The 26,693-nt window shown below is 35.7% G+C and overlaps 1 protein-coding gene across 6 annotated transcripts in view; it reads right to left on the reverse strand.

Annotated features, from left to right (window-relative positions):
* ATP2B1 (ATPase, Ca++ transporting, plasma membrane 1) overlaps positions 1–26,693 on the reverse strand; it is a 67,969-nt gene that overhangs the window by 25,315 nt on the left and 15,961 nt on the right. For 2 of the 6 annotated variants that reach the window (XM_011988908.1, XM_011988906.1), the window contains exons 3-11: positions 21,293–21,547; positions 21,078–21,203; positions 16,922–17,062; positions 14,129–14,155; positions 12,961–13,122; positions 10,698–10,912; positions 8,077–8,319; positions 6,501–6,742; positions 3,336–3,573 (exon numbers count right to left, since the gene is read on the reverse strand). In XM_011988908.1, the coding sequence (XP_011844298.1) occupies positions 3,336–3,573; positions 6,501–6,742; positions 8,077–8,319; positions 10,698–10,912; positions 12,961–13,122; positions 14,129–14,155; positions 16,922–17,062; positions 21,078–21,203; positions 21,293–21,547 (1,649 nt within the window). Of the gene's footprint in view, positions 1–3,335; positions 3,574–6,500; positions 6,743–8,076; positions 8,320–10,697; positions 10,913–12,960; positions 13,123–14,128; positions 14,168–14,555; positions 14,629–14,810; positions 14,816–16,921; positions 17,063–21,077; positions 21,204–21,292; positions 21,548–26,693 lie in introns of all 6 variants that reach the window. The other 4 variants (XM_011988907.1, XM_011988910.1, XM_011988905.1 and 1 more) reach the window with 3 other exon arrangements.

The following is a 26,693-nucleotide window of genomic DNA, read 5'->3' on the forward strand; positions in this document are numbered from 1 at the left end:
GCACTGTGCTTAGGTCCTAGTGCCAGAGTGATGAGCAAAAGGACAGGGCCTGCTGAAATTATTTAAAAAAAAAAAAAATATATATATATATATATATATTTGACACTAAAAACACTTGTTTTATACATGTATGTATCTCCTGTTATCTCATTTGAGATAAAATCTATCTTAAATTTTTATATCTAAGCAGTCCTTGATTAGGTAGTATCCCAGGATCATCTGGACAGGGAAACAATGAGTGAAAGGGAGAAATTGGTCTCAGGTTAAAACTATGTGGCAAATAATACATAAGAAAGGCACACTAACATTTATTAACTGCCTACTAATCATCAGATGCTTCCAGCTTAAAACTCACAAACTATCTCTACTTTTACATTTAAGAAACTAAAGCAAGGCCAAGTACTTATACATATGCAATAAAAACTGGATTTGTTCTAGACATCTAATTATTCAAGAATCCCTCCACCAGAACTGCACTGTACAAAATAGAGAAACTCAGAGAAAGCTGTTTCATATGACATCGTCTCAATTTAGTATATAAATACCCATCTCATTTTGTGATACTGAGAAACAAGTGCCATTTACATGCTTTAAAAAGATAAAACTCTCCATCAACTGCAATGCCAAGAGCATGATAATAGACTGATTTGTCTTCCAAAGAATGAAAGTTGCAGATATTCTGATTTAATGTTAAAGTTTAAACCATAAGTCAATGTATAGAACTTTGAAAAGCCAGGCACAGTGGTGCATGCCTGTAATTACAGCTATCCAGGAGGCTGAGGTGGGAGGCTGCTTGAGGCCAGGAGTTTGAGACTGCAGTGCACCATGATCTCCTGCCTGTGAAAAGCCACTGTACTACAGCCTGGGCAACATAGGAAGACCCCTTCCTTAAAAAAAACAAAAACAAGACAAAACAAAAAAACAACCTCTGAATGATTCTCCTGTGAACAAATGGCAAATATTACCCACCTGGCTATTTTATAAGCATTTGAAATTACAAAACCCCAAACCAAATTTATCTTGATCTTTCAACAGGCTGCTGTTTCTGATTCTCTTATTACATTGGTAACCCTCTACCAGCCACCAAGTTATACAAGTTAGAGACTGGTTCCATCTCCTTTATAAGACTTCTAATTGTGGCAACCTCTTAGTCGTAAAAGCCTTCTTCCCTAGCTACACACTTTCTCTAAAAGATCTTTAGTTTCATCAGTGACTTCTTCAGACTAGCCCACTTTCAGACTCTGAGGTCCAAATGCCTGACATACATTTGGATGTCTCAGACACCTCAACAATGTCAAAAATGGAATATCCAAACCCAATATATTACTTCCTACTGGTTCTATCTCCACTCACTTTGAAATCGTTCCTTTCTTTCCATCTCCTATGCCACAACTGTAGGCCAAGCCATAATCATCTCTTGCCTGGGATCACTGCAATACTCTCATTAACTTCCCTGCTTCTACTCTTCTTCATCTCTAATCCCTGTCTTACACAGTAACCAAAATAGTATTTTAACAACATAAATCATATCACTTCCCAGCCTGAATTTCAGAAAATTCAGAGCCCTCACAGCCCAGTAAGGCCAGAGATCATCTCGTCTCCCCTTTCTTCTTTACACTTACAGCCACACTGGCCTCCTTTCCACCTTTAAAATAGCTAAATACTTTTCTCACTTTCACTTGCATTTCTCATTTTGCTTGGAATGCTCTTCTTGCAGCTATTTACATGGCAGACCCACTGTGAACCATCAGATTGCATCTCAAATGCTATATCCTCAGAAATTCCTAATGCAGTCTCCCTCCATTACTTTATTTCATTACACTGTGCATATCTTATATATATAGCCTTTTTGCACTAGTAATTGTCTTATTTATTATCATCCCCCCGATATGCCATCCTGCCACCCAGAATATAAGGCCTATGAGAACAGGCACCAAGTCTTATTCCTCCCAAAATTCATTTTCACTTGACACGGTGTCCATGTATCTATCATTCTACCTACTTAGCTGTCTTCTTCCTCTAGAATATACATCTCAAGACTATTCTGGTCACTGCAGTATTTCCAGTTCCTAGAAGAGTGCTACATATTAGGTTTTGAATCAATTAGCTGATAAAGTCACTGAACAACAGTGGTTTTCTGCTAGTGCTGTTATTTATGTTGCTTCTTTGCTCAAGACATACTTAACTGCTCACTCTCTTTCTTGGTTTAGATAATACTTCCTCCTTAAGAATCGGATCAGGTAATTAACCTCTAGGAAGTCTTACCTGACCCCTCCAGTGGTTAATACAGCACAGTAGTCTTTTAAGCACCTGTGTTTTAGACAAAGCTGGTATTTTAACACACTAGGTGTACTAACACTCTATACATTCTCGATTTTTAAAAATCTGCCAAATAAGAGTAATAGCATGCATACCTCACAAAGTTAGACATTTAAAAAAATTACATGTAAAGCATGTGGCTTAAGTATATGGCACACAGTGAGAACTCAATAAAAAGATGCTATTAGGGTAAGTTGGGAACTCACGTTCCCTGCTCATATAACATGCTCTGTATATACCTAGCAAGGTACTAATATACTGGGTTGCAATAATCATGTGTTTGGTTCGTTCCACATAAGACAGTAACTTCTTTGAGGCCAGGGATCAGATCTCAAAACTCTTAAGTCTCAATTACCTTAGGACAGTGCCTGGCACACAGTAGTTGTTCAACAAACTTAAAAAACATGAAAAACCAAATAGCAAAAAAAAAAAAAAATTAAAGAGTGAAATCAGTCTAGAGCTGCACGCCATCCAATATGACAACTACTAGCAAGATATTTTAATTTGAATTAAATAAAATTTTAAAATCCTGTCTTTCAGTTGCACTACCCACTGAAAACTAGACGTCAGTAGTCACACATGGCGAGTGGCTACTGTACTGAACAATATACAGAACATTTCTATTATCACAGAAAGCTCTACTAGACAATGCTAGTCTAGAGACTGAAAACAAATAACTTAATGGCACCTATTATTTAAGATAAATAATAACTGAAAATTCTACCCACTTTAAGGCACTGTGCTAGGTTATGCTGCTATGAACACATAGGATCCCAAAGACAGGCTGTCTTTAAAAACCACAAAAGCTAGCATATGGCACCGTAGGTACTATTATTTCACTTAAAAAGCTAGCATATGGCACCGTAGGTACTATTATTTCACTTATCTTGGGTTCACACAGGAAAAAAAAAAATCACAAACACCAAGAATTTTACTAGAAAACTGGTTACAATTAAGGCCTAGGTCCTCTATAGTTACGAGATTCTGCACATGCAGAACACAGAATGTTTCACCACCTCAGGTCTCACAGGATCTTCAATCCCCACAACAGCAATGCATGTAAGGCCGGTGACAATATCATTTTCATTATCCCACTCTGGTTCTGGTTCTCCTGCTGGAAAATCTCTGAATGCAAGACATATGGTTCTCAAGCCTTCTGATGCCATCGGTTCAATCACAGTTTTTACAATATCATCACGGTCCCTTGGTCTGAACACTTTTGCCTCACCATTAGCACTCAAGATTTTGAAACACCTAAAAGGAAATGTTGAATCCAAACATCAATAATTTAAAAAAAATAATGGTTAATGCCATTTAAGTGAACTGGCAGGCCTAGAAATCATGGGATCTGATATCTGGAATTTAGAGAATTACATATAATTCATTTTTATAGACTTAAATTCACTTTTCACCCTCCCCTTTACAAAACAGAACTAATATGTATGGTTCTCATTTGATAGTTCTCCATTTAGCAGTTACTCTGGAACTTCTCTAAACCTTCTCTTTTGGAAATGCAGTGCTTTCAAAGAATCCCTGGGTGGCAAAGGAGAATAAACTATATATACTTCACCATTTTGGTACAGAATCAGACATTAGTTTTAAATAACACCAAAATCACAAATGTGTTCTTCTTTTAAGGTAAAAAGCCAAGTGTAGTCAACCCCTTACCTGAGATGTTGTTTCATCACCTATATTGTTTTAACCATGAAAGAAAAAAAATAACTTATTGTTAAAATAAGCATTCTATCAGAATGAGAGTTAATGCTAAAATAATTATTATTTTCAGTGACACTACTACCTTTTCTTTCATTATATAATGAATAAAAATCACACTATATACCTAAAGTCTGTTTTTCATAACGCCTCTCTATACTCCTCTCCCTTGATGATGCCATCTCCTCCTGCTTCTAGGGAGGTAATTCCCAAATCCGCATCTTCCATTTTGTTTTTCAAAGCTTTCCATCACTGCTGAAAAATTCTACCCAAATGTTTTATCACTACCTAAACCTTAAGGGATGAAAGCCTGGAAGCTGCCTCTTCACTGCCCATGTAATGTGCATCAACATTACCCTAATCATTTTGATGTAAGTCTAAAATTTCACTTTAATACTTATTTTTCCTGATCATCTCTCTACTATTAGCTCCTAAGTCCCATACATTTCCCCTCTGAACAGCCTCCTCAATGTGTCCACTCCTTTTTATTTCTCCTGCTACTACTTCCTTCTGGTTCTTACTTCAAGCTACAAAGCTACAGCTACTGTAATAGCAATAGCCTTTTAACTGATATCTGTCTGTAGCTGATTTTTTTTTTCCCTCTAACCCACCTTGTTCCCTAATGCAAGAATTATCTTTAATCACAGCTTTGATGATTCTACTACTTGAAGAAAAAAATACTTCATTTGTATTATCTGGCTTATTTAATTTTAATTGCTCAGCCAAATATTTAAAAAGTCTCCACATCAAAATGCAAATATTACTGTGGGAACACTTGCTGTATGTTTACTGTCCATCAGGCTTCATGCTAGACAGTTGGTATGCATTATTTCATTTAAGTGCCACAGAGTTGGTGGTCATCAACCCCTCTCTCAGACGAGGAAAACGGAAGTAAGGGAAGAATGTGCCCCATATCCCAAAGCTAGTTAGTTGCAGAGGAAGAGTCAATGCATGATCAGTTTTGATGAAAAAAAATTCTCTTCTAAACCATCTATCTACTACCCACAAGCCAGGGATGAAACAAATTTCTAACCTTTTACAATGAAATCAGGTAACTGAGTGTACTGGGGCAAGAAGAAAGCTCTATATGGCCTGTGTGCCACAAAAGCCCATCACTATTCACCTGAACTATACAACCAGATATTCCCCTCCCAAATACGACCTGCTGTGGTTTCCCTAACCTCAAAGTTCTCATTTCATACCAAAACCTATCTTAAATGCCCCATCCCTACAGTATGATCTCTCACCCAAAAGCTTTGTACCAATTTATTATATGCTGCCTTCAGTTATTTATTTATATATTTGTCTCTTAAACTAATTGTAAAGTGTTCATTAAGATAATACTGGCTTATAATCCACATGTAAGCAAATTAAAAGTATATTTTAAATATTTACTTTAATATTTTAAATACTATAATTTCAAATGAGTTCCAATTTTCCCAAATTGCTCTACACCAGTATTTTTTTTAAAACCAGTTCTCTACTTCTTTAATGGAATTAAAGAAACCAAAATAATTTTACCACCTTTAATATCAAATAAACATCAGGAGAAATATATGTGAGCATGTTACAGCAAAATTAAAGCTACTGGTCTGTAAAAGGACAGCAAGAAAGAAAAATTAGTATTCAAAATGACAGGAGTATTTAAATATGACACTGCAGCTGCATAAATATGATAAATCTCATTTTGATATAAATGGGGAATTTTCAAGATCCAGCTTTTATGCTTTGCTATTCTAAAAATTACTCCATAATTCTCGTATCACATTCAGAATCCAGTAACCACAATGAGCGCTGAAGATCTAAACTTGAGGCCAGGTGCAGTGACTCACGTCTGTAATCCCAGCACTTTGGGAGGCCAACACAGGCAGATTACTTGAGGTCAGGAGTTCAAGACCAGCCTGGCCAACATGGTGAAACCCTGACTCTACTAAAAATACAAAACTTAGCCAGGTGTGGTGGGAGATGCCTGTAATCCCAGTTACTTGGGAGGCTGAGGCAGGAGAATCCCTTGAACCCAGGGGCAGGGGATGAAGTGAGCTGAAATGGCGCCACTGCATTCCAGCCTGGGTGATACAGGGAACCTCCATCTTAAACAAACAAACAAAAAAGAGACATAAACTTAATTTTCTTCCCAGGAGGTTTTTTCAAGATTCTACATATTAAATAACAAGTAAATCAACTTCTAAAAATAAACATCAAACTATACATCATTAAACATACCAGACTGAATGTAATGGGTTTATTTTCCCTATAGTAAAATACTAAGAAATAAGAGAAGCTAGAGTGTCAAAATGGCAGAATAGCAGGGGCAAATATCTGGATACCATAAAATATGCTAAAAAGCTCTGAAGTCCTATCAAATGCCTGATGTTCACAAAAAGAAGACAACAACAAAAACAACACAGTAGATATTCCATAAAGCAACTATAGTCAGCAATTTATTCATCTAAGCATTTTACTCTTACTTTTTCAGAATTATCTCAGATGCGCCCTTGCTGAATATTCGGTAACTTCCATCTGAATTTTTCAGAACAGTACTCATGGATTTCCTAACAGAATTGAAGGTGTAGACTTTGTACAGTGCTTCTTCTGGTATTTCATTTCTAACATCCTGATAATCCCGTTTTAAATCCAAAAGAAGTCCCAACAAGGCACATTCAGTTTTATTACCAACGTGACGAGGTAATCCACCCTCTTTCTCTGGGGGCTGTAAGAGAAAAAGGTTTAGTAGCTAGTATCATCTTGTTTCTCTATGAACATTTAATTTATAATGTAAAACAGAATGTGAAATTCTAAAATAAAATTACAGAACAATTGTCTAATATCAACATTTTAAAGAAGGACACAGAAAAGTAAGGTAGAAAGGAGCCTGGGGTGAGAATGACATGGATTCTAATCTCAGTCCTGCCAGTTACTAGCTACATGAAATTTGACAATTGCCCAACTGCTGTGGTCCTTGGCTTCAGCATCTGTAAAACAGGAGCACTTATGACTCCAAAATTAAATGATATAAGATGTATAAAGTTTATAGTTGGTTCCTAATACAGAGTGGAACTTAATTTTAATTCCCTTTTCCTGTTTTCACTTAACTTTAGTACTAAATCATTCAAAATTAAATCTACTTTACCAATTTTTATGGATTAAAAGTACATGCATTAAAATATTGTTCTCTTAAATGTAGTGAGAAGCTTTATTTCCTTCACAGTGCCTTCAGAAATACCACCTTACATAATCATCACAATGGGATTAAGGGCCGACGTGATCATCTTTACTCAGTAATTAAAGAAGGAGCTCAGACTTTCAGCTAGTAAAAGGCAAAGTCAGATCTAGAACCAAGATCCCATAACTTTCCAATGCAATCATCCAATTCATGTATGTTTTCCCTAATGAACAGCATGCAATATTGTTTTTGTTAATGATTTTCATCCATAAATCACTAGAAGAGATTAAGTCAAACATAACATTGTATGCTTTCTGTTACAAATAAGATTTCTAAAACTTGTAAAGTTGAAAATTTTGTTTTATATGGTGGCACATGTCTAGAATTACTTTACTGCATTAGTTCTACAAAGGTCTAAGCACCACCTTTTAGGTAGGAACTACTGAGAGACCAAACAGAGCACATAGCAAGCATATATAAAACATGTTATTTTAAGTTGAAAGCAGGCTTCAAAATTTTCTCTAAGTTGAGAGCTGACCTACTATGGTAAGACAGCTTGATCTTTCTCAAAAATGAGTTTAACAAGAATTTAAAATTAAATACATGTTCTGCTTATAAGGGTGGAGAGTTTCTGAACACAGGAAATTCAAAATATAGGAGGAGAAAAACGTAAGTAAGCAATGTTTATGTTGATCAGCAGACCTCACTCATAACACAAATTTAAAAACCATTATATAAATAAATATATGCCTTTTAAAAACTTAACACAGTTCAGTTTACTTTACATACAGTAATGGTGGGTCTGAGGACTTACATATAGTCCCATCATTATAGATTTAAAAATTAATTTTTATATACATAAATTATTTCAAAAACCTTACCAATATTTTTGATGTATAAGCACAATTCACAGAAATTCCTGTTACAAGATAGGACAAAATATTTGGTGGAATAGCTTCTGGCTCAGGAACCTTTTTATAATGTTTTTCATTTATGTAAGCTTGAACAACTGTCATTCTGTTCATTGTCAAAGTTCCTGTTTTATCTGAACAAATAGCTGTAGCATTTCCCATGGTTTCACAAGCATCCAGATGCCTTACTAAGTTATTATCTTTCATCATTTTCTACATTAAAAAAAAAAAAAGTTAAGCTGCATATAAAACCAATCACCTCATTACATTAAAATGATTACAAACTGTTTTAAAATTAGAACTAAAACTCCCAGCTTTCTATAAATACAATGTATAAAGTACCAATGTAATACTAAAATTTTTTTTTTTTTTAGCATATTTGACCTATTAAAACAAGCTAAACACAGTGCTAGAGCTTTCTGGGGTTTCAATCATTTTATTGCTGCATAACATAACCTAGTAAGTCAGTTCAGGCACCTGCATCCATAAACAAATAACACTGAATATATGTCTCCAACGGTTTTTGCAAAATGTCCTCACATTACAAGAGCAATGACAATCTGTACAGTGGTACTTATAGTAGTGCAAGAGTATATTAAAGGATTAAGCCTCCCTATTAAGTGGAAAACAAAAGATTCTTACATCAGTTCCAAGGAAAAAATGGCTTTTATCAGCTAAAATAAAGAGCTTGTGGGTATGTAGTTGCTTGATATTTTTATTATTAATTCTAAAAGAGTTAACATATCAAAACTAGAATGAGTCATTTTTTAGCTATTCTATATGCTGGCAGACTTGGCATTTTCATCCTTAGCAGCAAACTGTGTCTCACTTCTTTCTCTCATTTACAACAGAAAAAATCATTTCTAAAAAACCAACAGTTTTCACAGTAGTTTCACAGGGCATTTAAGCCAAAATACCTTATAATTAGTTCTCAGCACTTAATGTGGAATGGGTTAAAAACTATATGAAGTTATTTTACAAAGTGTTTTCTGTGATGACTAATATGCAAGATACTGTAAAAAAATTGGTTCCTTGAAAAAATATGTGAAAAACAGATGCGCACTTCTTAAATTACTTGTGATTTACATATCAAAGATGAGAAGAATGAAGTTTTGCAGTAAAGAAACCACGTTCAGTTTTGTGAAACACTAACAGAGAATCCATAAAGACTATACCTCTGTGAAAAGAACAGTAATTGGTAACATTAGAGCTAGATAAACATCTAATAAAGGCTTAAAAAAGTAGTTAACTTGTTCTTACTAATTTTATATTCAAAAAACATAAATCAATCCTACCAGTATCGTTCTAATCAATTAAAAAATTAGTATCATTAATGACTACTCAAAATGAACTAATGACAGTTTGGTAAAATGTTCTGTGTCCAAAACTTGTATTTACCCCAAATTTTTCAAATTACTTTAAAATATCAAAAAAGGACAAATAGATGACTGATTATACTATATCTTATCACTTTGACACATATACCAATTTATTTTTTAAATGAAAGTTGTTAAATGCCTGAAAAGAAAATAAATTCAAACAGTAGGCAAAAAACATTCTTATCAAGACAGGTCTAATAATGAAGAATGGAAAGGTAGAAACAATGACTAATTAATATTGCTCACTGTCAGCAATGTTTCTTAAGGAGAACTAGCAATTAACATTTGAAAATTTACAAAAGCAGCATTCTTCGTTTGGTTATAATTTTTTACCTGCAAGATCATTTTGAAAAAAAAAGTTCAAAATTGTCCAAGCTACGTTTTAAAAAAAAAAAAAAAAATGCAATCCACCTTTTCCGTAAGATAGAAAATTGATAAAAATAAATTAATAATCTTCAAAAAGATTATTACTTTAAGGTAAAGAGCAGTAAGCAAAGCCATCAAAGCTCATCTCTTAGTATTCTACTTGGAGAACAAGAAGGACTGAGCTACTGTAAATCAAGTGGTCAGAGGAAGGTGACACTTGAAGGGACTTTATGAATAAAGAAAGCGAGCAGGTTACTCAAAGGAAGGAACAAGTGGGCCCTGAAGTAAGAATACAGTTGAGATGTTTGAAAATCATCAGGAAGACTGGTGAGGTTGGGCCAGAGGAGCAGAGAATGAGCAGAGAGGTAAACAAAGGCCAGATTGGCAGGGCCTTGCAGGCCACGGTAAAGAGTTTGCATTTTACTCTAATTGTCATGAGAACTAACTGAAAGGTTTTACACATGGAAATCGTAATTTTTTAATTTGTTTTTATTTTTAGAAACATGAGCCTAACTCGCTCACCTTAATTTTACAGATGGAAAAGAGGAGGTGATATGACTTGACAATATAACTATCACGTAGCGAAAATCACGCTAGAACTGTGCCTAGCAGAGTCGTGCTTAGTATTGTGTCAAGGCTGCCCTTATGTGGAATGCACAGGTCTCTTACAGAGATACTCAACTGGTGGGAGGTACAGGGCATCAATGACAACATTTCTAGAGAAAATAGTGTACGTTTATGAAAGTCCTCACTTTCAGAAGCAGAAAAGGAGTAACTAGATGGGCATTTTCTATACCAGCTAAGGGTTTAAACATAACAACGTCTACTGAACAATTTTCTACTTACTTTGACTGAATAAGCCAGTGAGATCGTGACTGCAAGTGGAAGACCTTCTGGCACTGCGACCACTAAAACCGTAACTCCAATAATGAAGAACTTCACAAAGTACTGTATATAAATTGGTGTGCATTCAGCAAGCCATGGTCTTTTCTGAACCCAGAAGGTGTCAATGACAAAATATAATACTAGAATGATAACTGTGATGGCAGACATCAACAGACCTTTCAGAATAGAAATGAAAGAAAAATGTGATTATTTAAAGTTCCAGACACTAACCACTGCCAGATACATATTAACCATTGTAAAGAGTTATAACTGGCTCGATAGTAATGAATTTCTCTGAGAAATTGTTACTTCCTTCTTGCACCTAACTTGTAACTTGACATTGTCCGATTCAATTTTTTGCTTCCAAGTACAGTCTTGTCCCCAGGAGAACTGGGAGAAAAACACTTAGGATTCTTTCCTTAGACTTAATTATATCTTTGGCCTTGTACTGAAACTGAGACAAAAATAACACGCAATGATAAGGAAGTACCCAAAGCTTAGAATAAACTGGTGCTTTACATGTTCAAGCAGCAAGCACCCTAATGCTTAAAGAGAAACTGGTAAAAATCTGATCAATGGGGAGACCTGGAATTAAATACTCAACCCATGTTTTTAAAAAATAACATTATAATAAATAAAATTATATAGTACGAATTATTATTTCTTCATTTTTTTTGCTCTATCCTTACTGTTTCATTAACTTAGCAAACCAAGAGTTAACCATGTATCTTGTGGGATACTCTGCTTTTTGACGTGTATGAAAAAACAGGGCAGCTGGCTGGGTGCAGTGGCTCATGCCTGTAATCCCAGCACTTTGGGAGGTCGAGGTGGGTGGATCACCTGAGATCAGGAATTCGAGACCAGCCAGCCAAACACGGTGAAATCTCATCTCTACAAAGATACAAAAATTAGCTGGGCATGGTGGCACGTGCCTGTAATACCAGCTACTCCAGCTGAGGCAGGAGGCTCGCCTGAACCCGGGAGGCAGAGGCTGCAGTGAGCTGAGATCGTGCCACTGCACTCCAGCCTGGGTGACAGAGCGAGACTCCGTCTCCCACCCCCAACCCTCCCCAAAAAGGAGGCAGCTGGGCACAGTAGCTCACGCCTGTAATCCCAAGACTTTGGGAAGCTGAGGTGGGAGGATCACTTGAGCCCAGGCATTTGAGACCAGCCTGGCCAACACGGTGAAACCCCGTCTCTATTAAATTTACAAAAATTAGCCAGGTGTAGTGGCGTGCATCTGTAGTCCCAGCTACTTAGGGGGCGAAGGCAGGAGGATAACCTGAGCCTTGGGATGTCGAGGGTTCAGTGAGCTGTGATCATACCACTGTACTCCAGCCTGGGTGACAGAGTGAGACTCTGTCTCCAAAAAAAAAAAGAAAAAAGAAAAGAAAAAAGAGAAAAGGTAAGTCCACATATCTGGTTCTAACATTCCAATCTAATGTCTACTAAGTGGATTTACCACCTCAAATTCACTCTTTTCCCCCAATATTACATGAGTCAGTATTACCACTTGGCTACATATTACAAAGAGCAAATATTTGCTATTAGATAATAAGCATACTGAGGACAGAAGCAAAAACATCACTTTTTCCATCACACTCCTAGAGAATAGTAAAATGATACAATTTAAGCAATTTTAATAATATATGCTTATTTATCCACACAGTGTTCTTCCAAAAACATACTACTGCTGGAGGTCATGCTGTTTTTAACCTTAGAGCTCTGCTTTTTCCCTTAAAGAATAGCTGTATTAACAGGTATTTTCTAGTGATGGCAGTAATGTAGTAACTTCAGCCTCACTACAATAACTCCAGTGCAGAACTTTAACATTAGAGACATAACTAAAAATTCTCATAGATAACCAGTAAAAAGATGAGCAAAATGTGTGATGAAATTTTATTAAAATATAATTAGTTCATCTTAACTGAATAATCTCACAGGTTGCCTTTTCTTCACTTAATGCAGAAATTCAGAGATGAGTGCATAGACTTGTAACTGGACAGACTTAGGCACTAATCCTAACCCGACCGCTTATTAGCAAATTTTAAGTACCTATAGTAACTCAAAGGGCCTGGTGCACTGTAGCTAGAAGTGAAAATATTTCAAACTCCCCTTCTATTCACAAAGTAACAATTTCCAGGCTTAAGTGTGTCAAAAGACAATTTGCAAGCAGAAAGCATATTTAAAAATAAAACACTTAATTTTCTTCTCCATATCATACCTGCTTTGCCAATCTGAACAGCCAGTTTTGTAAGTTTTCCTTGTAAAACAGATTTTTCCTTTTTTGGCAAATTTGCTTTCTTTTTATCTTTTTCATCACCATCTCCACCTTCTTCACTCTTCAGTGGCTGCATTTCCATGGCTGCACCATCCTGGGCTTTTGCTACATTTAAAAGCAAACACAACTTCACTATACTTTGAAGGCACATATCATTATTAACATTTTAAAGAAATTTTAAAAATCAGTTTCTTACAGAAACCAGTAAAGGTATAAGCATTCAGCTTTGTGAGTGTGTGTGTGTGTGCGTGCGCGCACGTATGTGTCTACACAGAGAAAATAAGACAATAGTGACATTAGGTTGTGAAACTTTGTACCAGATTTGAAAATGTTGTGCTAGGTAATGAGGATGAGGCATGTACGGTCCTTAAACTAAGAACTAAAGAATATTAAATTTCTTTTCCTGTGCGTTATGTTAGGTAACATCTAAACAACATAAATCCCTCCCCTATAATTTATGACCATGACGTAGAGATTATGTATAACCGTGTGTATATAGAAATATGCATATATTTATGGACTCTTAAATAAATGCAACATTTATGCTATATATTTTGTTTCTTATGCATTTTTGCTACTAACTATATAATAACCAGTGTTCAAATACTTGAAATACTTAAGTTGAAAGTTACTCTACATAAACTACTGACCTCGTGTGATGGGGCATAGTTAAAACTGTTTCATGCACAAAATTATTAAAAATATTGTACAAAATTACAATCAGACAATGTGTAGAAGGTGTATATGGCAATGTATAGATAAATTTCATGTTTGGAGTTGGGTCTCATCCCCAATATATCTCATTATGTACATGCAAATATTCCAAAACCCGAAAAAAAAAAAATCTGAAATCTGAAACACTTCTGTTCTCAAGCATTTCGGATAAGAGATACTCAACTTGTACCACAAATCATACTTAAAATCTTATTACCATTAACATTGTAGTGATAACATGACTAAGACAACGGCAGGAAGAAAGGTTAATCCAAGCTAACATATATTGTTGATTTTGCCTGCCACATGTATCTTACTTTTGAATAAATATGGTACACAGTAGATCTTTGGATATACTGAAAACAAGCTCACAGTACTTTTGTCTTCCTAAATTTACCTTTGTTGCGATTCTCAATAGCTCCATCTTGTTTCTTATCTGTAGGAACAAAATGGGAATTAAAGCTTTCCGAAAGAAATGAATACAGCCATGCTAAATTATGCAGAAGTAGTTCACATTTCTATAACAGTTGTTACACAATGGTGTGTGTGTCTACAGATTAGAAAACATTTGACTTGTGATGATCTGCTGGGTCAATCACTCCCTAAGTCTCACCTATGGGAGAATATTGCAAAATAATTTACGGTGTCTATATTTGTTTTATTTTTCCATAAGACTTCACTACTTTATAAGCTGTAACAAACATAAATATGATACAGAAGGTTTTAAAACCAAATAAAACCCTAAGAAAGCAGAAAAAGGCAGGGGTGGAGAGGGAGGAGGAAGGGATGTTATAAAAAGACAATGGGCAGCCGGGTGTGGTGGCTCACGCCTGTAATCCCAGCACTTTGGGAGGCCGAGGCAGGTGGATCATCTGAGGTCTGGAGTTCAAGACCAGCCTGGTCAACATGGTGAAACCGTCTCTAGTAAAAACAAAAAATTAGCCGGGCATGGTGGCAAGCACCTGTAGTCTCAGCTACTCGGGAGGTTGAGGTGGGAGAGTTGCTTGAACCCAGGAGGTGGAGGTTGCAGTGAGCCAGGATCACGTCATTGCACTCCAGCCTGGGGGATAGAGTGAGACTCCGTCTCAAAAAACAAAAAAGACAACTGGCCCACAGGAGACTGTTGATGAGACTGAGGACAAAAATTTTATGTACAAAAGATAGGAAAGGCAACTTAGTAAAACTAGAATACGAATGTACAGAATAAACCAGTGAGACTACCAGGTAAGGTAGCTCTCCAAATCAGCTTATATTTGGAAAAAACAGAAAGATGAGCGTATCTGAAGCCACAAAGTAACGAAGGAAGGCACAGGCCTATTGTCTGGAGTAGGCACTACAATATTAAAAATGACAAAGAGCAGCAGAACCATTCAGTCTATATTCTTCTAGCTTCTTTATCGAGGAGAACTATCTTCAAACGGAAAACATGGAACAAACATGGTCAAGAAGGAATAGAAGCTCAAGATTGATGAGGAGATAGTAAGATAATACCTAGCTACTTTTAATGAGCTCAAGTTTGGAGAGACCAGAGGGCCACAGTCCAGGCCACTGAGGGAACTGAGACAGATTACCCTGGACTGCCTCTGAGTAATCGCCAAGGTAGTCAAGGGAATGGGAGAAGGGCTGGAGGTCCACAGATGAAAAAATGTTGCCCTGTTCTTTTAAAAACAAAACAAAACAAAACAAAAAAAGGGAGTCAACAAATTAGATGTTAATTTCTGGGGAATGTTCTGGACTGGATTAATAAAACCAGTGTATAAGACTTAGGGGGAAAAGGAGCTTCCTGGAAAAGACACTGTGGAATAAAGTGAGGATGCAAACTTCCCTTCAGCGTCCAGTGACTTTCAACTCCTGTGTATTAGGATGGAGCACAGCATAAAAGAGTAGACTCTTGAGCCACAGAAGAGGGTGCAACCTGCCACTTACTAGCACTTTGATCTAGAGCAAATGACATAATCTCCATAAACCTCAGTTTACTCATCAGTAAAAAAAAAAAAAACAGTCTTTATACAGTTGTGAGGATTAATGAGATAGTGCATGTAAAACACTTAATAAATGGAACCATTATTGTGCTGGTTTTCAAATCGCATTCTACTCAGCCTTAAGAAACCTATGGAAGCACATTGAGAGCTGCTTCAAGGAGGACACAGGAAAAAAACCTAGAATGGGGGGCTTGCCACCTGGATCTGAGTCTAGAACTTTTCACATACATTTTTGTTTCAAATAGAGATTTTATAGCTAATGGCAAAACTCAAAGAACAAAACAAACCACTCAAATATTAAAACCACTGCTGTAGTTATAGCAAAACCAGGATTTTAGCCAGGCAGTTATTTTAGAATGTTTCAAAATATTCATGTGAGAAACAACAATATGGGTTTACTATCCTAAATAACATTAAATAAATCTAAGTAGCTAAACCACAGTAAAATGTCAACCTAAAGGGAAAAGACTCCAGAGTGGTGATCCTGAGTGGGAAGGAAGGGTGGTACAGCAGACACTTCGAAGCAGGGTAGGGAGGGCTTTTTAAAAGTGGCATGCCCCTAACTATGAGATTCTGAGATGTCTCTTGCGTATAACAGTTTCTTGTAAGATCCTTGTGGATAAATGGTATGATTATCAAGTTTGCTGATAACAGAACACTTGGAGGGACAGGAGATACAATAGATCAAAATTTTAAAAAGATTGTGTTATCTAACGATGGGCTGAATATAACAAGAGAAATGTAAGGTGTCAAAGTGAAGTCCTAGTCTTGTGTTAAAAAACCAAGCACATTAAGTATAGAGTAGAAATGTGAATAGCTGAAGAAGATTAGAAGCTCAGTGAAACCAAAATATAATATGGCTGATAAAGAAAGCTACTGCTAAAGTAGCAAAAAAAAAAAAAAAATCCGCAAATAGGAAGTGAGAGTTCAATTCATTTTGCTGATCAGATAACAGGAGAGATTCTACACCTAGAGAATAAACGGAAGAATGCCAATGCAAGTATTCAAGTAGATACTGAATTTCTCTGGCCATGTTAAAGAGGACTGATGTATTCTCTAAAGGCCCATGCTATTAAGTCTAAAAGAAAAATCTTCTTTTAACTTTTTGTAGAATTTTTCATACCAGAATCTCTTGAAGGAAGGTATTAGTTCTTAGAAATTATTTGCCATATTTCCAAATACCAATTATAGAAAATTGTTATTCTTACTTTTCTTTTCCTTTTTCTTCTCATCTTTCTTCTCTTCCTCTTCACCTCCAGCTCCAAGTAACGTAAAGATAATTCCAGTTTGAGAATTTACACCTACAGCTGTAACTACCATTCTTCCAGAGCCTTCCATTACATGAGTACCTATAACCAAAAACATAAGTTTGTTTTTAAAAATTCTAATAGAGTTCCTTGATACACCAAATTTCAAACTTTGGTAATACTGTTTTTAATATCCTCAACATTTAGGAAAAAAAATATACATATATATATAATTTTTTTTTTTTTTTTTTTTTTTGAGATAGGGTCTTGGTCTGTCACCCAGGCTGGAGTGCAACAGTGTGAACATGGCTTACTACAGCCTGGATCTCCTGGGCTGAAGTAACCCTCCCGAGTAGCTGTGACCACAGGTACGTGCCACTACACTCTGCTAATTTTTTTAAAAAAATTTTGTAGAGACAGGGTCTCACTATGTTGCTCAGGCTGGTCTCAAACTCCTGGGCTCAAGCAATCCTCCCGTCTTGGTCACCCAAAATGTTGGGATTACAGATGTGAGCCACCATGTCTGGATCAATAAAATAAACTTAGTAAGACATTAAATAAAACTTATTTCTTATGCTTAAGGTTTTAACTCTAATCAGTCATATCCAAGTTCAAAGCTCAATCTACTACTCACTTATCATATAATATTAGGTAAATTGTAACAACTCAGTTCCCTGTCTGTACAATTCATAGAAATATAATGAGATTTACATTTCTCATATAAACTTATAAATGTAAAGTGTTTAGCATACTGCCTAGAATTTGTAGGGGTTCAATGAATGCTCATTATTAATTGTAACCTAAGGTATGAGGGACATTTCTCTGAGAAAAACATTGCTTATATGTATCAATGACAACCAATTTCACATTTCCCACACCCAACTTCACAACCTCTACCTAACACAAGCTTTCATTTCTGCCCACCTTCATAATTGCAATAGCCCCCTACTTAGTCTCTGTGTCTTCCCAGTTCATCCTGAAATCCGTTTTAATCTTCCTAAAATGTGATTTCATCATATACTTCTCATGGCTCAAAAATTTCTGATTCTTCACTGCCTACTGGATTGAGTCCGAAGTCCTCACCTTGAGACCAACCCAGTCTTACAAACTTACTCATCCGCTACTCTAACATAAAATTTCATTACAGAAAACTAGGAATCAGAGATGAGAACATGGACTAAATTCTGACTATATCCATCAAAACAATTTTGCATGTTGGCAGCTATTACAATTCTAATTTTCTAGAAACTTGCCCAAGGTTATACAACTACTTTTTTTTTTTTGGTAGAGACAGGGTCTGTGTCACCCAGGCTGGTCTCAATAATTGTCTCCTGTCTCAGTCCCCAAAGTACTGGAATTACAGGTGCGAGTCACCGTGCTCAGCCTGAAGGTTATACAACTATTAAATGTCAAGGCAAATATTCAGTCCAGTTCTGTCAGAGGATAAAGAGTATATTCTTCTTTAGTTATAACGCTGAGAAGTTTGCTTACAGTTCTCCAACTTGTACATCCACATCTCTCTATTTTTCCTGATTCACTAAAAGGCTTCTAATCCCTCTAGTCTAATCTTTTTGTTAGTTTTAAGGAGGCTTTAAAGCAACTTTTTTTTTCTTTTTTTTTTTACACTAAAGTCTACTTTACAGTTATCACTGATTTGTATTTTATTTCGTCATTTACAACCTTCTGGAGCATAGCGAACGTAGCATCTACCACAATCTTATGTACCAAGTTGATGCTCAAGGAATATTTGCTAAGTACGTTCATAAAATATATGTACTTACTCAAGCATTTAAGAATCTATATTTGGCTATTAATTACTGAGTAACTCACCCAAAATTGTTTTTTAGGCTTCTGCTTTCTTGCTTTTAAAAATCTATATTGATTATTTCACTAGTTATTAGCTTCTTTGCCAGTGAAAGTGCAGGGAAAACAAGAAATACAATTCAAGATAGTGAAACGGTAAGTATTATGCATAACAGACAACTTATTTCTTTTAACAATTCTGGTTTTTTCCAGACTCCAATGTTTTAGGTTCTATTTTGCCTTACCACAGGTAATCAGATGTTGGCAATGAATGTGCTCAGGCAAAGTAAACAGTTTTAAGTCTTGGTCATACCCCCACCACTAACTGAATACTGCTTTTAAAAATCTTAACTTAAGAAGCCAAGAACAGCAGTCAGAGATGGCATCATGAGAGTAAATTTAAAAATAAATGCATGTCATGCTTTTTAGTACATTTTTGGAATAGGGAAATAAATGCAGAAAAACTTTCCCACCCATACTGCGATAAGGGACTCTACAAAGTTATTTCAGTCTTTTCTTAAATGTGGGAAATTTAGAGAGTTCTCCTGGTATACTTGGTGTGTCAGGAACCTGAGTCTACACAAAGCTTACCAGTCATCTCCGTTAAAACAGAAAGGATCAAAGTTCAGTTAAAGGAAATCAACCTGAAGAGCTAAGCACTATGTAAATAAGTGAGATGTACATAAAAGTCCATGCACTATACATAGCAAACAGGAGACTATCTTAATTTGTTACACATTGTGATCTGGTTAATCTGTGATGGTAAGGTATGATTAGATAGCTTCCCTCTCCTTTGGAAAGGTTATAGATTTTATTTGGTTAACATTAACTACAATTTCTTAGAAGCACAGCAAGGTAAGCAGAATGAGTTAATACATTATACTTATATATCCAAGTTCTTTCTGGCTATTTGGTATAAATTACAAGCACACCAATACAAAGAAAAATCCAAACAGGGTGTGAATGTTCTAAGCGGCACAGGATACTGAAAGTATACACATCTCAAGATTTTTTTTTTTTTTTGATGAAACGTAAGTCTGTATTAGAATTGGAACTTTTATCCTATTTATAATGGTGTTTATAAGTGTAATTACTCTGATCTTTTGGCAATAAGACTTTCCAGCCAATATAAACGTGTCTGGTTCTTCGCAATAGGCTTCTTTTGGTATGCATTTATAAATCTTAAAAAGTTATGGTTAAACTTAGGTTTTGCTTCAAAGTTGTGATTCTAACTTAATTGACCCTTGAGGATATCACAGGTTTGACTCTGGTTTCAGCAGCAATCATCTGACAATGTATAAAATGTTGACAATCTATCAACATCTGATAATGACAGAAGACTTCATGTAGAAGGCTACATTTGGCTTTCCCAAAACTGTAGTATAAATTCAATCTAACAAGTACAGTTCTGATCGACAATTTCATAAATTCCATATAGAATACTGAGAAATTAAGAACAGGAACCTTAGAACCTAAAAGTTAAAAGAATTAATATGATTTGGGGGTCAATTTGTGATATTATAGCTTTCTCTCATTCAGTGTTTTGCAAGTGAACTTGTAATTTTTCCCACCACCCTTCCACTTCATATTTACTTAGTTCAACTTAGTTCAACTTAGTTCAAGCTGTAACAATGAGGTTATTACAAGAGCCTGCCATGCTATCACCCTCCATTTCAAACAGTATCCTCACCTACCCTTCCCTTTTCCAATCCTAGAACATATCTCAACCATTTGCAAATTCAATTCTCACTAGATGGAGGTGTGACTGCTAGACCTACTGTTGGTTAGTCATATAATACTAAATAGTTTATATCTCAAAGTCATTCTTCAGCAGTTAGATGAAGGAGTTGGATTAGGTAAACTTTAAGGATTTTACTAGTTCTTAAGAAAAAAAATCTGTCCTTTGTAGAGCATCACAGAGAATTCATTAATTTGCTTTAAACATATAATCATTCTTTAATTGTATACTTCAATAGGCATTAAAAATAGTCATGATACAGAATAACACACCAACTCAATAGATATCAATAGGCCTATATTGCAGTTTTATCATTGCACTAGCATGAATACTGAATCTCAAATCTCTTGATTTTTTGGACTCTAGTCCCTCATTTGCAAAATATACCTCTGCATTCAAAGATTTCTAATGTTTTTGTCAGCTTACCAAAAAAAGTCTAAAGGATTACAACGGTAGAAGGTAGCATAAAATATGATTCCTCTTTATATTATTGACTCTTAGGGAAATGGTGTTTGCTGACAATGGTACATAGTTGTGAAAGAGGAAAGTGTTCAAAGATATAAAAGAAATTTTTACCTGATAGAAGTAAGGGATCCTTATCTAAAGACTTTTTAACATGATCTGATTCACCAGTCAATGAGCTTTCATCAATTTTAAGATCGTTGCCTTGAATAAGTATGCCGTCAGCTGGAAGAAGATCACCTAAAATAAAAAGTAATGATATACTAAACTATAAACAAGATTACAGTAATTTTATGTTTAGTGTCAGATGTATTGCTCTTTTTACTTACCATATTTCACTTGAGCAATATCTCCAACAGTAATGTCAGCTACAGGTATTTGAATGACCTGACCACCCCTGATGACAGTGAACTTCTGTTCTTGTTCAATTCGGCTCTGCAAACCTCTAAACTGTTTTTCCTTACTCCAGTCATTGAAAGCTGTTACTAACACCACACACACTACAGACAAGAGGATTGCCGCTCCTTCAATCCAACCAGTTTCACCTTCACCTTCTTCCTCCCCAACAGAAACTTCTCCACAAACTATTTGGAAAAAAAGAAAATGCTTATCAAAAAGATTCTGAATTGATGACAACATACATATAATAACTCTAAATCATATTTTTGTGTTAATTATGTTTACTTTATCAATTTTACTTATAGCAATAAATACTTTATTAAATTCAAAGCATTCCGTAAGAACTCTATGTCACTTTCAAGTTCCCTGCTTCTGAGATTCTCAATCTCAGGAGAGGGAGGCAGTCTAGGTAGGTTACTAGTTAAGAGTAAGGACACTGAAGGAGATGAAATATCAGTCCTAAGGCAAGTTACTTATTTTTGAGACTTGGTTTCTTCATCGTCAAATTATGATACCACCAGCTATTCCAGAGTTATTGTGAGGATTAAATGTGAGGATACCGGTAAAGTAGGTACAGCAGTGGCTAAGGCTTTCTTCACACTCAACCAAGGGCTAGCCATATTATCTATATCACATGAAAAGTTAGTATTATGTGAAACCCAAGAATCATGCTTATTTACTATGTCATTTTCACTGAACTGTGATCAAAGCTTGGCTTTTATAACATGAAAAGTTAAACAAAGTGCTACTTGTTATTCCAACCATTTGAGCACATGCTAGGTGCCAGACACTATTTTAGGAGCTAGAAATACAGTAATGAATCAGACACACAAGCTCTCTCTCCTCATGGAATCCATACTCAGACTGGGGACGGTGTATGAAGAATTCAGGTAACAATACACAAATAAATAATTTACACAAATAATTTTACGTATCAACAAGTGCCATGAAGAAAAACATAGTGATGTGCTATTAAATAAGAAAGAGGGATAACTGAGGTTCAGTGAACAGAGAAGACCCCTTTGAGGTATCCATGACATGTGAACTACAAACCAAATGCTCGTAGAGAACCAGCCATATAAATCTAAGAAAGAAAGAAAAAAAAATCCAGAGAGAGATTAAAGTCAGTACAAACGGCAGAAAAGAGATCAGAAAAGGATTGGGGAGGTGGCGGGGGGAGGGGGAGAATGAGCCAAAACTCTATAGTCGATAATGGTGAAGAATAACAGAACAGTGCTTTTTGACTTCAGGCTGTAATCTAGTTGTGAGTCCAAAATCAATTCAGTGGCTCATGACCAGCATTCTGAAAAATGAAACAAATCAAAATAGAAAGGACATATATGTACTAAAGATAAGTGTTACTTCCTGAAACGCTGATTACTTATAAATTCACATGAAGGAATACAGGCTTCTGGGTTGCTATGTGAAGTTATTTCTTTATGAATTGAATTGAAATGTCTGAAAGCCACTGGTTCTCTTGAAACAGAAAGCAGGAGGATTATTCAGAAGAAAAGAAGGAGTAAATAAATGACACTAGAAATTATTAAAGCGTGTTCTAGCATGGTGAGCACAGATTGAAGAAAACATCTGAGGTGTGAGGGCGCTGACTAAAAAGCAATCTGGGAGGGAAGACAGGGAATGAAGTAAGATCAACTGGGGATGAAATGGAAGACTTGATGTGAACAGTTACAAAAAATATCCTGAGAACCACAAGCAGGATTCAATTGTCGATGTGAGGTATAAGCAGGATAATCCAACAGAACCCCCTCCAACCCAAATACCAGAATTTCTATTTTAATTATTTTCAAGCTCAAGAAATCACCATGTGTCATTATGTATAATAACCAGTTAAGTGATTTTAAGATTTACATTCGGTTTAACAGTCAAGGCTGTAAGAATGACTCTCCCCGCTCCATTCTTCCCTCTAGCCAGAAGACACGAGATTAACTCCGAATTAGAGCAACTCTGGACTCAGGATCACATGATAGAACACCATATGCTGACCACTTTCACCAACTTGGAAACAGCTAACATATTATCCAAGTGAAGCATTTTACTGGGTTTTGATGTCATTTATTACACAAAAAATGCAATACTTTACATACAAAAACAACAGATTGACATCAGACAATGGAATTTACCAGTCATATTTTAACAAATACCTTTGCATAACTGGTGGGTATCATGAAAATGAGTATGATTTAGTAACTACACTTTTCCCACTTGGATTTATATAATGTTGTGTTTCTTTTTAGCTATGAGACATTAAAGCCAATTTCTGAAAGTAATCAAACTTAGACCTAAATCAGGTTAACAATAATGTTTTATGGCTACAAGAAAAAACCAAACGTTAAATTTTATTTTATTTTTTTATTTTTTTGGAGACAAAGTCTCACTTTGTTGCTCAGGCTGGAGTGCAGTGGTGTCAATGTGGCTCACTGCAGCCTCAACCGCCTGGGCTCAAGCAATCCTCCTACCTCAGCCTCCCAAGTAGCTTAGACCACAAGGCGCATGCCACCATGCCCAGCTCATTTAAAAAATTTTCTGCAGAGATGGGATCTCGCCACATTGCCCAGGTTGGCCTTGAACTCCTGGCCTCAAGCAATCCTCCCGCCTCAGCCTCCCAAAGTGCTGAGATTACAGGTATGAGTCACTGTGCCCAGCTTTATCTTTTACTTTCAATTTCTATTTTTTCTATATGCTGAAAATATACAAATTATATATAGTTATAAATATAATTAATAAATGCATCATTTGGAGGTATGTGCTCATTTTTTCCCTGATAGAGTAAATAACCAAAAAAGTTTAAAGACCAACGCAACAGAGGTTAAGGAGGGGAAAGAATTACGGACAATTATACAATTTTCAGCTCTAAATGTGACATGGATATCCACCACTAAACTACTGAATATTTCAAAAGAGAAATGGAAACAAATTAATGACATATTTCATTTCATGTATAGTTCTCTATATCACATGGATAAGACCAAAACAATCTTGAAATAGTACAAAATATAAATCCTTTCCTACTGACAATGATTACAAATTTTTAGAGGAGTTACAGAGGAAAAAGGATCAAAGTTACAAACTGACAATAGCTTACAGTTATATACATGTATAAATATATAAAGAATTTTAACAATGTTTTCAGTAAAGTCCAAGCTCAAATATAATAATAAAAATCTGTATTATCAAAGGTGTTCTGTTGTAAATATATTCAACTGAGAGACATGCACAATCTAAATTCAGTCAATACTCTCTATCACAAGGCAAATATTCCATGTTAAAACCTCCTAGTTGAGCTATTCCTTGGGTGATGTATCAAGTTTGTACATTAATAGTACAGAGAAATAGTTCTCAAAGTGCTGTCGTGAAACCTGAAGGGGATTCCTATTTTCATAATTTGAAGACATAATTATTGGCCTCATATTTCATTAATGTATAATTTTCTAAAGATTATGTTGCATGTGATAATGTGACATAATCAATACAGAAACAGATAGGAGAACCTAGCTATCTTCAGTTAAGCTAGGCATTAAAGAGATATGACACCACTCCTTACATTATTTCATTTAAAAATTCATTACTGGGGGAACACTTTTCATCAAAATGCTATCTATGTGACTATACAATAGATTATTATCTAAAAATGCATTGATAAATATTTTGTCCAGCTTTACTGCAGTATGATTGATAAAACTGCATATATTTAGGGTATATGACAAAATATTTTGATAGGGGTACATACTGTGAAAAGATTACCACAATCGTTAACATATCCATCACCTCATATAGTTACCTTTTTTTGTGGTGAGAAGACATTGATAAATATTCAAAAATTTTTCCATTTTAATTTAGAATATACGAAATATTTACAGGAATAATTCACATAATCAAAAGCTCTTTGGAGTCCTAAATACTTCAAGAGTTTGAAGAGGTCTTGAGACCAAAAAGTTTGAGAACCCCTGTTAAGTGCAGATACCAGTAACTATAGATTTATTTATGGTTTGGGCTACAGCATATATTTTTACATTAAATAATATTAGTAAGACATTTTGATCATTTAGATTTCTATGACTGTAGATTTACAAATAGATTCCTTTTAAGCAAGTTACTACACCTCAGTGTTGACATGTAACATGACAAAAAGATACACGTAGTGTACTAATAAATGATTTTTTAAAATGCAAGGCTGGGAGCGCTGGCTCACGCCTGTAATCTGAGCACTTTGGGAGGCCGAGGCGGGCAGATCACCTGAGGTCAGGGGTTTGAGACCAGCCTGGCCAACACGGTGAAACCCCGTGTCTACTATTAATACAAAAATTAGCCAGACATGGTGGCGCATGCCTATTGTCCCAGCTACTCAGGAGGCTGAGGCAGCAGAATCGCTTGAACCTTGGAGGTGGAGGCTGCAGTGAGCCAAGATAGTGCCACCGCACTCCAGTCTGGGAGACAGAGTGAGACTCTGTCTTAATATATATACTGTCTCTCTCTATATATTTTATATATATGTCTCAATATACATATGTATATGTCTCAATATACATATTTTATTTTATATATATAATAAAAATAAAAAATGCAAATACCAAATAACTTTTCACCATGGAACAAAAAATCTTTATATGTTTCATTAAGAACTTCTAGTGAACTCTGACTCTTCTAAAAGGGCCTTACAACACCGACAGCTCTAGATTATCTTCTCAGTTGGATTTTAATACCTGTATCTCCTTTAACAAATTTAGGAAAGGACCTGTCACTACATCTTACAAAGGAAGCAGTCTGAATTCCAAAAAGATTTGTCCTGGACCTTGCTGGTAATAAACTCCACTTCTTGAAAGTATTTTTCTTTTGTTTTCTAAGAAAACTAAATTGTTCAAAGTAAAAAGCTTTTATTAATCTGCTAACTCAATTCTAGAAAACCAATACCCAATATTCGATAGTGAGAGCTAGATAGGAGGAAAACTGAAAAAAATCAGCTGTATGTTGCTTAAGATGATATGACCCCCCTTTTCAGATACACACATACACCTATGAACCATCATACATTTACATATATGAGTGCTCATAGACACATGGACACATATTTAAAATCTTAAAGGATTTGGGTATAGCAAGAATCTCTAAGAAGTGGGATTTCTACTTTGGGAGGCCGAGGCGGGCAGATCACAAGGTCAGGAGTTCGAGACCATCCTGGCTAACACGGTGAAACCCCATCTCTGCTAAAAATAAAAAAAATTAGCCGGGCGTGGTGGCGGGCGCCTGTAGTCCCAGCTACTTGGGAGGCTGAGGCAGGAGAATGGCGTGAACCTGGGAGGCAGAGCTGGCAGC

This window comes from Mandrillus leucophaeus, unplaced genomic scaffold (assembly GCF_000951045.1).
Source record: "Mandrillus leucophaeus isolate KB7577 unplaced genomic scaffold, Mleu.le_1.0 Scaffold340, whole genome shotgun sequence".
Classification (NCBI taxonomy): Eukaryota; Metazoa; Chordata; class Mammalia; order Primates; family Cercopithecidae; genus Mandrillus; species Mandrillus leucophaeus.